General features: G+C 56.8%; 1 protein-coding gene across 2 annotated transcripts; it reads left to right on the top strand.

The window, feature by feature from the left end:
• Positions 1 to 985: 985 nt before the first annotated feature.
• LOC121339043 (STAM binding protein) lies at positions 986 to 11358 on the top strand. Of its 2 annotated transcripts, none has more exons than XM_041410509.1 (9): positions 986 to 1032; positions 4209 to 4284; positions 5164 to 5259; positions 5865 to 6189; positions 6789 to 6913; positions 8051 to 8188; positions 9911 to 10023; positions 10578 to 10677; positions 11066 to 11358. In XM_041410509.1, coding segments are annotated over exons 1-9 (1032 nt in total). In that variant the 5' UTR covers positions 986 to 1030; the 3' UTR covers positions 11123 to 11358. The 2 variants fall into 2 exon arrangements, with proteins under 2 accessions (XP_041266443.1, XP_041266442.1); XM_041410508.1 differs by having other exon boundaries at positions 5862 to 6189.
• The last annotated feature ends 657 nt before the right edge of the window (positions 11359 to 12015 follow it).

The following is a 12015-nucleotide window of genomic DNA, read 5'->3' as shown; positions in this document are numbered from 1 at the left end:
TACCACAAGTACATCATGTAAGGAGGGGAGCCAGGGTAGGATGGGCATGGGTTTGGAGGGGTTTGGGGTGCCAGGAGGGCAAGCTGGAGCACGCCTTCATCCTCTACCACAAGTACATCACGTAAGGGACACTGCCAGGGGGTGCAGGGCATGGGTTTGGGGGGCTTGGGGTGCCAGGAGGGCAACCTGGAGCACCCCTTCATCCTCTACCACAAGTACATCACGTAAGGAGGGGAGCCAGGGTGGGATGGGCATGGATTTGGGGGGGTTTGGGGTGCCAGGAGGGCAACCTGGAGCACGCCTTCATCCTCTACCACAAGTACATCACGTAAGGAGGGGAGCCAGGGTGGGATGGGCATGGATTTGGGGGGGTTTGGGGTGCCAGGAGGGCAACCTGGAGCACGCCTTCATCCTCTACCACAAGTACATCACGTAAGGGACACTGCCAGGGGGTGCTGGGCATGAGGAGGGGTGTTTGGGGTGCCAGGAGGGCAACCTGGAGCACGCCTTCATCCTCTACCACAGGTACATCACGTTAGGGACACTGCCAGGGGGTGCAGGGCATGGGTTTGGGGGGCTTGGGGTGCCAGGCATGAGGAGGGGGGTTTGGGGTGACAGCAGGGCAACCTGGAGCACGCCTTCATCCTCTACCACAAGTACATCACGTAAGGGACACTGCCAGAGGGGCTGGGCATGGGTTTGGGGGGCTTGGAGTGCCAGGGGGTGCAGGGCACGGGTTTGGGGGGTTTGGAGTGCCAGGGGGTGCTGGGCATGAGGAGGGGGGTTTGGGGTGCCAGGAGGGCAACCTGGAGCACGCCTTCATCCTCTACCACAAGTACATCATGTAAGGGACACTGCCAGGGGGACTGGGCATGGGTTTGGGGGGTTTGGGGAGGGGGAGAGCCCCTCAGGTCTCGGTTCAGGCCAGGGATCTGCTGCTCAGGGGTTTGGGGTGCTCTGCTCCCTGAGGGGTTTGGGGTGCCAGGAGGGCAACCTGGAGCACGCCTTCATCCTCTACCACAAGTACATCATGTAAGGGACACTGCCAGGGGGACTGTGCATGGGTTTGGGGGGTTTGGGGAGGGGGAGAGCCCCTCAGGTCTGGGTTCAGGCCAGGGATCTGCTCCCTGAGGGCTTTGGGGTGCTCTGGTGCTGAGGTGTAAAAATAGATAAAATTAAAAGTTGTAAAGGAAATAGATCCTCAAATGCTCCCCGGTCCCAAAGGAGAGCTCCCTGCTGTGGAGGAACTCCGTGCCCCCTCCAGCAGAGCCGTGGGGGTTTAAAAGGATAAAATCTGTGATCCCAGAGGGGCAGTGTCCTGTTCCTGTAGGTTTTCCCCTCAGTCTGCCCCTCCTGCCTTGCTCAGTGCCCCTGTGGCTCTGTGCTGTGCCCACTCTCCCCAGACAGCCTTGGCATCTCCCTGGGCATTTTCCCTGCCTGCCCCCCGTGCAGGGCTGCTGCCCCTCACACCCAACACATTTTTCTCTGATTAGCTTTGCTCCCTGCCTCGCCCTTCCTGAGCTTTTATGGGCATGGTGGCGAGGCCAGGAGGCTGCTGGGGAGTGTAAAACCTTTGGGAAAGGTTCCCAACAAAGCTTTGGGAAGAGTTCCAGGCCCCTCTCGCAGCTGGGGCTGGAGGAGAAACGTTTTAACTAAACAAATGAGCTGGTGCTTGGGTCATTGCAGCAGCCAGAGGTGCTGCCTTGTGTCCTCTGCTGCTTTCAAATGATTCTGCTGGCATTTCCAGCCTGCCTGGAAACCTTTTCCACCAGGGAAAACCTGGGATTTCTGCAGTGCTGTCCTTTTCCTGGGAAGGGGGGAGCTGGGGGTGTTCAGCCTGGGGAAGAAAAGGCTCTGGGGAGGCCTGGGGGTCCCTTCCACTGCCCAGAGAGGGGTTCTGAAAAGGAAGGAGAGAGGTTTTTACTGAGGCAGGGAGTGTCAGGCCAAGGGGGGATGGTTTTAAACCAACAGAGGGCAGGGATGGGTGGGATTTTGGGAAGGAATTCCTCCCTGTGAGGGTGGGAGGGAATTCCCAGAGCAGCTGGGGCTGCCCCTGGATCCCTGGCAGTGCCCAAGGTCAGCTTGGACCACCCTGGGACAGTGTGGGTGGGCTTTGAGGTCCCTTCCCATCCCATGCCAGCCATTCCAGGATTCTGGAACTATCTCCAGGATTTTTAACCTGTGTCTTGTCACCTTGCAAGTCCTTCCTTGCCTGTGGTCCTGAGCAGTTTCTCCTGCCTTGACCCAGAAGGGTGTTTGAATCACCAGCAGGAGCACTGGGCTAGTTTGGTAAAACCCAACGAGAAGGAAAAAAGGAATAAGGCACAACTTTGAGCCAAATAAGAAAGAAAAAAGGAATAAGGCACAGCTTTGAGCCAAATAAGAAATAAAAAAAAAGGAATAAGGCACAACTTTGTGCCAAATAAGAAGGAAAAAAAAGAAATAAGGCACAACTTTGAGCCAAATAAGAAAGAAAAAAGGAATAAGGCACAACTTTGTGCCAAATAAGAAAGGAAAAAAAAAGGAATAAGGCACAACTTTGTGCCAAATAAGAAAGGAAAAAAAAAGGAATAAGGCACAACTTTGTGCCAAATAAGAAAGGAAAAAAAAAGGAATAAGGCACAACTTTGTGCCAAATAAGAAAGGAAAAAAAAAGGAATAAGGCACAACTTTGAGCCAAATAAGAAAGGAAAAAAAGGAATAAGACACAACTTTGAGCCAAGTAGGAAAGAAAAAAAAGGAATAAGGGATAACTTTGAGCCAAATAAGAAGGACAAAAGGAACAAGACACAACTTTTCTGTAATGCTCCTCAGTTTGCTTGGATCAGCTCCAGGGACTCGTGGGGGTGTCACGGGGGCCTCGAGAGCCACCGGCTTGGCCTGGGCACCAGAGCTGGGCTTAAAAATAGTGCTGGCCCTGGCTGCTGCACAGCTGCTGCTCTGCTGGGCTCCAGGGGTTTGCAGCAGCCCGAGCTGCTGGCTGTGGGAGGTTTTGGTGTTGCCAGGCCCCAGCAGGGCTGTCACAGGAGCCAGGAGCTGTTCCAGCCCTTCCTCTGCCCCGGGGTTTTCCTCTGCCTGCCTGAGCCCTCCTCTCCTCCTCCTGCCCACGTCTTTCCCTGCTTCCTGACTTGTGGAAACCCAGCTGTCTCTGCTGGTTTTTCCATCCAGCCCAGGCCAGCATCTGCTCTTAATCCTGCCTAATTAATCCCTTCCATTTGGATCCTGAGCTGCTGGCAGGGCTCGGGGCCTTGTTGTGTCTCCTCGGCTCCGTGACCGACTTCACACCCCCAGCTGGGAGTGGGACCTGGCTGGGGTTGGGCTTTTGGGGGGCAGCCACAGCCTCTGCAGGGCTCCAGCTGTGCCCTGGCCCTGCTGATCCTGCATCCTCACCTGGAGCATCCAGGGGGGCACAAAGTGCTTGAGGGCTTGGAGCAGCTGGGTTTGTTTGCTGCACACACAGAGTGCTGGCAGAGTTTCTGTGACCCCTGAGTTTTTCCTGCTTGGCTTTGCTTGGTTTGTTCTGCTCTCTGTGGCACTGTCTATTCCCTTTTTCCCCTTTTTTTTCCCCATTTTTCCATTTTTTATCCCTTTTATTATTCCCTGGGACAGGGGAAGCTGAGTGGGAGGATGCTGAGCTCATCTAGATCTCCCTCCCCAGATCCAGCCCAGAATTCTCCCTCCTGCCTGGACTACCTGGGGAGCTCAGGCTGCACAGCCCAGAGGCTCCTGCAGCTGGGGCTGTTGGGAACTTGCTTTTTTCAAACTTGCTTTGCTTTTTTTGCTTTGAGCTTTTTTTGCTCACCTGCAGGTTCTCCTTGGCCGAGGTCTGAGCTGATTTCCCCTCCTGCACACACTCGGTGCAGAAGGGAGCTCTGAGTCAGCTGGGGTGGAATCCTGGGATGCTCCCAGGTGTGGGCAGCTGCCTGAGCACCTCCCTGAGTCACCACCCTGCCCTTGGAGCTCCAGAGCAGGTTATCCATGGTTCCCTTCCAAGCCAATGTGTTTGTCCCTGAGGGTCACCTCCAGAGGCCAGGTGCAGGCAGAGCCTGAGAGGGGCTCTCCCTTGGGACTGAGATCTCCTGAGTGCCATGCAGGGCTCCAGGGGCTGCTGTGGCATGGAGCCTTCCTGCAGCCAGACAGAGGGAGCACAGGGGTGCCCCAGAGCAGCAGTGAGTGTCCTGAAGTGCAGCTTGTGTCCCTTTTTGCAGGCTCTTCATCGAGAAGCTGCCGCAGCACCGCGATTACAAGAGCGCCGTCATCCCTGAGAAGAGGGAGACGGTCAAAGTAAGTGGGGACGTGGTCAGGGTCATCAGCCTGGGGCTTCCCTGCCTCTGGGATGAGTGATCCACACAAGTGCTGAGAACCTTGGCTTGGCCAGGCAGTGCTGAGCCCTCGGGAGTTCAGTTCTGGGCCCCTCACTCCAGGAAATCCATGGAGGGGCTGGAGCCAGAGATGGGAATGGAGCTGGGGAAGGGGCTGGAGCCCCAGGAGCAGCTGAGGGAGCTGGGAAAGGGCTCAGAGGGAGAAAAGGGGGATCAGGGGGGCCCTTCTGGCTCTGCACAACTCCCTGACAGGAGGGGGGATCAGGCTCTGCTCCCAGGGAACAGGGACAGGATAAGGGGAAACGGCCTCGCCTCACACCAGGGGAGGCTTAAGTTGGATATTGGGAAAATGTCTTCCCCAAAAGCATTGTCCAGTCGTGGCACTGGCTTCCACCATCCCTGGAAGTGTTCCAAAATACCTGGGGACACACATCAGTGGTGGACAGCTGGGGCAGTGATTGAACTCAATGATCTTGGAGGTGTTTTCCAACCTAAACAGCTCCCGGATTCTCTGGGTTACACTTGGGGAGTTCTCACCCCGTTGCACTTGCACTGGACTGGCTGTGGTGTCCAGCTGGGGTGTCCTTTCTTCCCTGATGCTTTTCAAAGACCATGAGTGGTGGCTGGTGGCTTTCTTTCCTCCAAGGGAATCCTTGGAGATTCCTCCCAGCCCCAGAAGCTGCAGCTCCTCTGCTCAGCGCTGACCAGAAGAGGAGAGGACAGCACTGCCCCAGCTCTTGCTCAGTGATTCTGGTGGTGGTTTTTGGACTCTTCAGCTGCTCAGGTTTTGTTTTCCTTGCCTTGGGGCTGCCTCAGGCTGATGCTGAGTTTCCTCCCCCAGAAACTGAAGGAGGTAGCCTTTCCCCGAGCCGAAGAGCTCAAGGAGGAGCTGCTAAAGAGGTACGCCCAGGACTATGCTAAGTACAAGGAGCAGGAGGTGAGTGACAGCAGACTGCAGGCTGTGCTCCCCTGGAGCCCCTCAGCCTCACAGGGGCTCCCTGGGTGCTGGGGAATGTCCAGTCTGGGTGGCCCCAATGTCACTGCAGGTGGCCCTGGCTCTGCTCCCCCTGCATCCCCAGCCAGCCTGAGCTGGGGCTGTGTGCTTGGTTTCTTCTCTCTGCCCCACGAAAGGAAAGCACCACACGATGGAAAATCAGAAGCAGAAATTAAATTTAAAAAGGGGAAGGGCGTAGGGGTTGGAATTCCATCACAAGCCCAGGATCTGTGTGGGCAGAGCAGTCACCTCTGCAGTCAGTTTGGCTCTGGACTGCAGAGGACAGAGGGAAATCAACCTGGGATTGTAATTCCATGGAAGAGGGAGGGTAAAGCTGTGCTTTTCCTGCCCTTGGTGCAGCTGGCTCTGGATCTGTGCCCTGCAAGCTGAAAGTGCTGTTTGCTGGTGACCTTTAGGAATAACCTGGGAACGGCTGGGGGTCTGCCTTGGGCTGGTGTCCCCCTCTCTGCTGCTGTCCCTGGGCGTGCTCCTCCCTGCAGCAGGAGGAGGAAGAAGAGTAATTTGTGCATCCTCTGGCTTTGCAGCAGCAGCTGGAGGAGGAGAAGACCCGGGTGGCCCTGATGAAGCAGCAGCAGGCAGAGCAGGAGCAGTTCCACGCCTTCGAGGAGATGATCCGGCAGCAGGAGCTGGAGAAGGAGCGCCTCAGGATAGTGCAGGAGTTTGGGAAGCCAGAGCCAGAGTCTATGGATGGACCCCTCATCCCTGGCGTGGAAAAGCCCCCAACAGATTTAACCCCAAAGGTTCCAGTCTCTCCAGTTCACCCAGCAAGTCCATCAGCGGGGACTGTGCCCTCCAAACCTCCTGTTGTGGACAGATCTTTGAAGCCCAGTGCTTTGGGGAGCACAGAGAACAGTTAGTACCTCTTGGAGCAGCTCTTCTCCCTGCTGGCGCTGAGCCAAACACAGCCAGCTTCTCTGGGAAGCTCTTGGAATTTCCTGATCGTGGGGGTTTGCTCTCCTGGGCCACTGGGTGTTGTCCTCCCTGCTCTTCCAGCCCAGCCTCTTTGCTCTTCCAGGGTCTGCAGCCTGTTTGCTTTTCCTTGTTCCAAATACTTGCTGGAGATTGGGGGTTAGCTCCTGGCTGGGCTGCCTGAATCCTCCTCCTGACCAAATCCCACTAAATGTGGTTCCAAAATACTGATTCAGACTCATCCAGTGGCTGAGGCTTGCCCAGTGACACGTCCTGCTTTAAACAACATTTCCTGAGGGTGTGTGGTTTCATTTTTAGTAACAAAACACTCCTTTTGACCCCCTGCCAGAGGATCCTTCCCCTCTCCATCTCCCTTTCCCTCTTCTGAGAGAGGTGCCGCGAGTGTCACGGTGACACAATTCCCTGAGCCCGCCACTGCAAGGTGACTTTATCCTTTCAGCTGGATTTTCTCTGTGTCACCCCTGAGGGACCTTTCCTGCAGCAGCCCTGCCTCTGCTCACTGTGCTCCCCGCTCCCCACAGGTGCAGGCGTGGATGTCCTGCGGCAGGTCATTGTCCCCAGGGAGCTGTGCCACAAGTTCCTGCAGCTGGCTGATGCCAACACGGTGCGGGGCGTGGAGACCTGCGGGATCCTCTGCGGGAAGCTGGTAAGGAAACAGCCCCCCCGGGGACCCCAAAAGTGCCACAGGGGGCTGCTTGGCCCTTGGAAGTGGCTCAAGGAGTTTGGTTTTTGTCCTGGGTTCTTCAGTGCGGTGTCAGGCTCCCGTGTGAGTGTTAGGGATGATGTGCCTCTCTCCCTTTCCTCGTCTTTTGGGTTAGGGTTTCCCCACCCTGATCCCCACTCAGCTTCTTCTCTCCCACTGGTGGCATTCCTGCTGGCATTCCTTGTCCTTTGGGTGTCCCAGCTGGTGGCCCTCAGGCTGACAGGATTCTGCTCCCCCCCAGACTTTGCGTGCCCAGGTTTTGTTGGCAGCTCCAGCCCATCTGCCCTGAGCCACTCCCAGAAGTTTGCTTTGAAATGAAGTTTGTTTGATGTAGCAGCTTCCTGCAGTCCAGCTGCTTCCAGACTCTGGGGATGCTTTAGGGATGAGGCATCCTCCCCTTTGGAGTGGAGAGCTGGATCTGGGGGTGTCCAGGGCTTCTCTGAGCTCCTGGAGGTGCTCTGCACAGCAGGGAGAATGAAACAGGAAAAAGTCCTGCAACTCCTTTGGAAAAAAATCCTGGAACTCCTTGGAGCTGCACCTGCAGATGGGTGGTGGATGCATCCATGTGTAGGAATGTGCCCTTTGTTGATGGAGCAACCAAATTATCCTTTGTCTCCTTAAAAAGGCAAAAAGCCCAGAAGTTTTTTCTCCTCAATTTGGTAAAAAGACACCTCATAAAAAAAGCTTTGAGACTTCACTTTAAATTTGGGGCTGCCCAAGAGGCCAAGAGGTCTGGCCTAGGTAATTCACTAGAAAAGGAAGAAAACAAAGGAAATAATCCCTTTGGTGGGGTGTTCTAGCAGGAACAAGAACCTCTTGCCCTTAGCTCAGCTTTTCTCTGTGAGAACTTGGTTTAATGTAAGGCAAAATAACATTTTTCTGTTTCCAACACCACCTCAGAACCCATCCTGCTCATTTTACGCCATTCCAAGTGGCTGAGCTATCTCAGGTGTAATAAATTCTCTCAGAGCTCATAAGACCTAACTCAAAGAGAAAGCCATCATCCACGGGCTTGTGCCAAGGCTCAGGAAGGTCCCTGGGCTGGGGCTCACAGCTCCCCGTGGTGGCCCTGCCTTGCAGATGAGGAACGAGTTCACCATCAGCCACGTCATCGTCCCCAAGCAGCTGGGGGGCCCCGACTCCTGCACCACAGAGAGCGAGGAGGAGCTCTTTGTCATCCAGGACCAGCATGGCCTCGTCACCCTGGGCTGGATCCACGTGAGTCTCCTTGCCCTGGCACTCCCTGGCCTTCCAGCCCCGAGGGGAAGGGCTGCTGGAGCAGGGAATGGGCAGCAGCCTCTGGTTCTCTCTCTGCTACAGCCTCGTTCACTGGCCTGGTGGGGAAATCCAGGCCTGGGTCATGTTTGGGTTCCTTTCTAAAGCATCAAGCCCTTTGAGAAGGAAAGAGGAAAGGTTTAATGAGATCCTGGGAAGAAACTCTTCTCTGGGAGGAAGGAGGAAAGGTTTAATGAGATCCTGGGAAGAAACTCTTCTCTCGGAGGAAGGAGGAAAGGATTAGATGAGATCCTGGGAAGAAACTCTTCTCTCGGAGGAAGGAGGAAAGGGTTAATGAGATCCTGGGAAGAAACTCTTCCCTGGGAGAGTGGGGAGCCCTGGCACAGGTTCCCAGAGCAGCTGTGGCTGCCCCTGGATCCCTGGCAGTGCCCAAGGCCAGGCTGGAGCAGCCTGGGACAGTGGAAGGGGGCACCCCACCACAGGGGTGGCACTGGATGGGCTTTAAGGTCCCTCCCAACCCAACCATTCTGGGATTCTCTGGAAGTGGCATCTCACACATGAAGCTCACGTTTCCTCCGGCTAGAAGCCAGCTCTGGTGGCTCTGTGGGGACACCCCAAGCTGCTCTCCTAGAGGGACACTTGTCCCAGGCCGTGTCCCTGAGCAGCCCTGTGAGCTGTGCCAGCTGCAGGCTCCTCCCCGGCTGCCCGCTGTCCCCGGGGAGCCTTTGGCAGTGGGATCCCTGCCAAGCAAAGCTGAGTAATCTCTCGAAAGCAGCAGCTGCCTGAGGGCTTGGCCAAGGGATTGCTGCTGCTCCAGAGAGCCTGCTCCACGCAGGGTGGCTGCTCCAGGGCCACCTCTGCACTGACAGCCCTGCAGAGGCTCCCTCCTGCAGGTCCTGGCAGCAAAAGCCCAGCGAGGGCAGTCAGCAGGAGCTGAGGTGTGAGACGTGGCTGTCAGCAGGGGCTGGGTGAGCTGTCAGGGGCTGTGCAGCCCTCCAGGGAGTGTGGTGTCCCCCACGGAAGGTGATGTCCCCGTGGAATGTGGTGTCCTGCAGTGCTGTGGCACCATGGGCTGTGCTGAGCCCTGGGAGCTGCGCTCCTGCCCTTGAGGAAGGTGTGAAGTGGCCTGCAAGGACGTTGTTGTGGCTTCAAGGTGTGATTTTTTTCCATAGGGTGTGGCAGGAATGTGGAGGTCCTTTTGTAGGTAACTCCCCGTGGAAAAGAGGAACACACATTTTAGGACAATCCAAAAAAAAAAAAAAAAAAGAATAAAAACCAAGAGAGCTGGAAGGGGCTTAGGACAAGAGCAGGGAGTGTGATAGAACAAGGGGGAATGACTTGCCAGTGCCAGAGGCAGGGTTACATGGGATGTTGGGAAGGAATTGGGAAGGAATTCTCCCATGTGAGGGTGGGGAGGGGCTGGGATGGAATTCCCAGAGCAGCTGTGGCTGGCCCTGGATCCCTGGCAGTGCCCAAGCCCAGGCTGGGGCAGTGAAAGATGTCTCTGCCATGGCAGGGGTGGCACTGGATGGGCTTTAAGTCCCTCCCAACCCAAAGCATTCCACAATTCCATGAATTACACCCCAGCCCTGTCCCCTGTGCCCTGCAGGGAGCTGTGCCTGCTCTGCCACAAGGCTCCCTTGGCAGACAGGATCCCCTGGCAGGGTTTCCCAGCTCTGAGTGCTGTCCCTGACCCTGTTGCAGACCCACCCCACCCAGACAGCCTTCCTGTCCAGCGTGGACCTGCACACCCACTGCTCCTACCAGATGATGCTGCCAGAGTCCATCGCCATCGTGTGCTCCCCCAAGTACCAGGAGTGAGTGAGGGGCGGGAGTGTGGGGCTCCAGGAGTGACTCTGGATCCCAGGAGTGTGGGCTGGGGAGGTTGTTCCTCTGCCTGGGCTGTCAGGCACAGCCTTCCTCCCTCAGGACCCACCCCACCCAGACAGCCTTCCTGTCCAGCGTGGACCTGCACACCCACTGCTCCTACCAGATGATGCTGCCAGAGTCCATCGCCATCGTGTGCTCCCCCAAGTACCAGGAGTGAGTGAGGGGCGCCAGGGGGGAGTGAGGGGTGCCAGGAGGGAGTGAGGGGCTCCAGGAGGGTGTGAGGGGCTCCAGGAAGGAGCGAGGGGCTCCAGGAGTGACTCTGAATCCCAGGAGGGAGTGTGGGGCTCCAGGAGTGACTCTGGATCCCAGGAGTGTGGGCTGGGGAGGTTGTTCCTCTGCCTGGGCTGTCAGGCACAGCCTTCCTCCCTCAGATCCTTGCTGGCATGGGATCCATGGGATGGGATCCATGGGAGGAGATGGGATCCATGGGATGGGATGGGCTGCAGAGGCTGCAGCTACAGAGCTGCTGTTCCTGCTCCAGGACAGGGTTCTTCAGGCTGACGGAGCATGGCCTGGAGGAGATCTCATCCTGCAGGCAGAAGGGGTTCCACCCCCACCCCAAAGACCCCCCTCTGTTCACAGTGAGTTCCCTGGGGGCTCTGGGGAGGGTGCCTGGGCTGGGATTAAATCCACCCTGAGGAGCTGGGCTGGGCTGGGATGGGAGGCTCAGCCTGGCAGGAGGTGCAGGAGCTTCCTGAGATCCTGCAGGTGCTGCAAGTGTGCTGCAGAGCTGCTGGCTGCAGGAGCAGGGCGAGGCAGCAGCCCAGGGCTGTTTTGGGGGGGGGGATTTGTGTGGGGCCTGCCATGATCCCTGTGTGGCACCAGGCAGGGCCAGCAGTTGGGGTGATGCAAGAACTGGATCCAGGGGCTGTTCTGGGAAAGCTCAGGTTGTGTCAGGGGGTGGAGGAAAATCAGCTGAGCTGTGGGAACATCTGAGTAACCCCTGTCCCCTCTTGTCCTCTCTTCCAGACCTGCAGCCACGTGTCAGTGGTGGAGAGAGACGTGGTGCTGCTGGATCTGCGATAAGCCTCTTGCCTTGTCCCCTCTCAGGAGCCCCCCACCTTCCTCTAGGCCTAGGGAATCTGTTTTCCCCTCCTGTAGCAGACGATTTCTACCACGTAGTGATCCTCCCTTCCTCCCCCACTGAGATCCCTGCCCTCAGTGGGAGCCCTGGAACCTCAGTGCCTGGCTCCAGGTGTGGGGAGAAGCCAGCTGGGAGCTCAGAAACAGAAACCAACACTAAAGCAGTTGTTTAACTCTAACCCACGGCCTCCTGGGGAGGTTCTTTGTGACTTGCTGCAACCCTGAGGTGTGGAAACCTCTTCAAGTGCTTTTGGGACTTGCCCACTTTAACCCATGCCCTGTTCTGTCCCTCATTCCGGGCTGCTTGGTCTCAGCACAGCTTCCAGGAGCAGATAAACCTTTCCTGTGGTTTAAACCCAAACCTTGCTGACCCTTCTGAGCCCCACACCAGCTCAGGGCTGCTTGTTGGTACTTGTGTGTCTGCCTGGGGAGGGAGGAGGGCCTGAGCTCCTTTGGGATCCCTCTGCCAGTATTTCAGGGCTGGAAATCCACCCCAGCAGTGTTTAGGATGTCTGGGCACTCATCCCTTTTCCTGGCCTGCTGTTACCATGGAGGAGCTCGGTCTGGCTGCCACCACCACTCCATGATGGGATTCCAGCAGCTCTGACCACCCCAACCCCACTCCAGGATGGGATTCCAGCAGCTCTGACCACCCCAATCCCACTCCAGAATGGGATTCCAGCAGCTCTGACCACCCCAATCCCACTGCAGGATGGGATTCCAGCAGCTCTGACCACCCCAATCCCACTCCAGGATGGGATTCCAGCAGCTCTGACCACCCCAATCCCACTCCAGGATGGGATTCTAGCAGTTTTGACCACCCCAATCCCACTCCA

Source organism: Onychostruthus taczanowskii, unplaced genomic scaffold, assembly GCF_017590055.1.
Source record: "Onychostruthus taczanowskii isolate IOZ18803 unplaced genomic scaffold, ASM1759005v1 scaffold322, whole genome shotgun sequence".
Classification (NCBI taxonomy): domain Eukaryota; kingdom Metazoa; phylum Chordata; class Aves; order Passeriformes; family Passeridae; genus Onychostruthus; species Onychostruthus taczanowskii.
This window is presented reverse-complemented; position numbering and strand designations above follow the sequence as displayed.

What these genes read in the sequence shown, in the direction of transcription:
- LOC121339043 (XM_041410508.1), top strand. An exon ending in CTAAGTACAAGGAGCAGGAG is followed by an intron (nt 5,260 to 5,861) that starts GTGAGTGACAGC and finishes CTGGCTTTGCAG; the next exon opens with CAGCAGCTGGAGGAGGAGAA. An exon ending in AAGACCCCCCTCTGTTCACA is followed by an intron (nt 10,678 to 11,065) that starts GTGAGTTCCCTG and finishes CCTCTCTTCCAG; the next exon opens with ACCTGCAGCCACGTGTCAGT.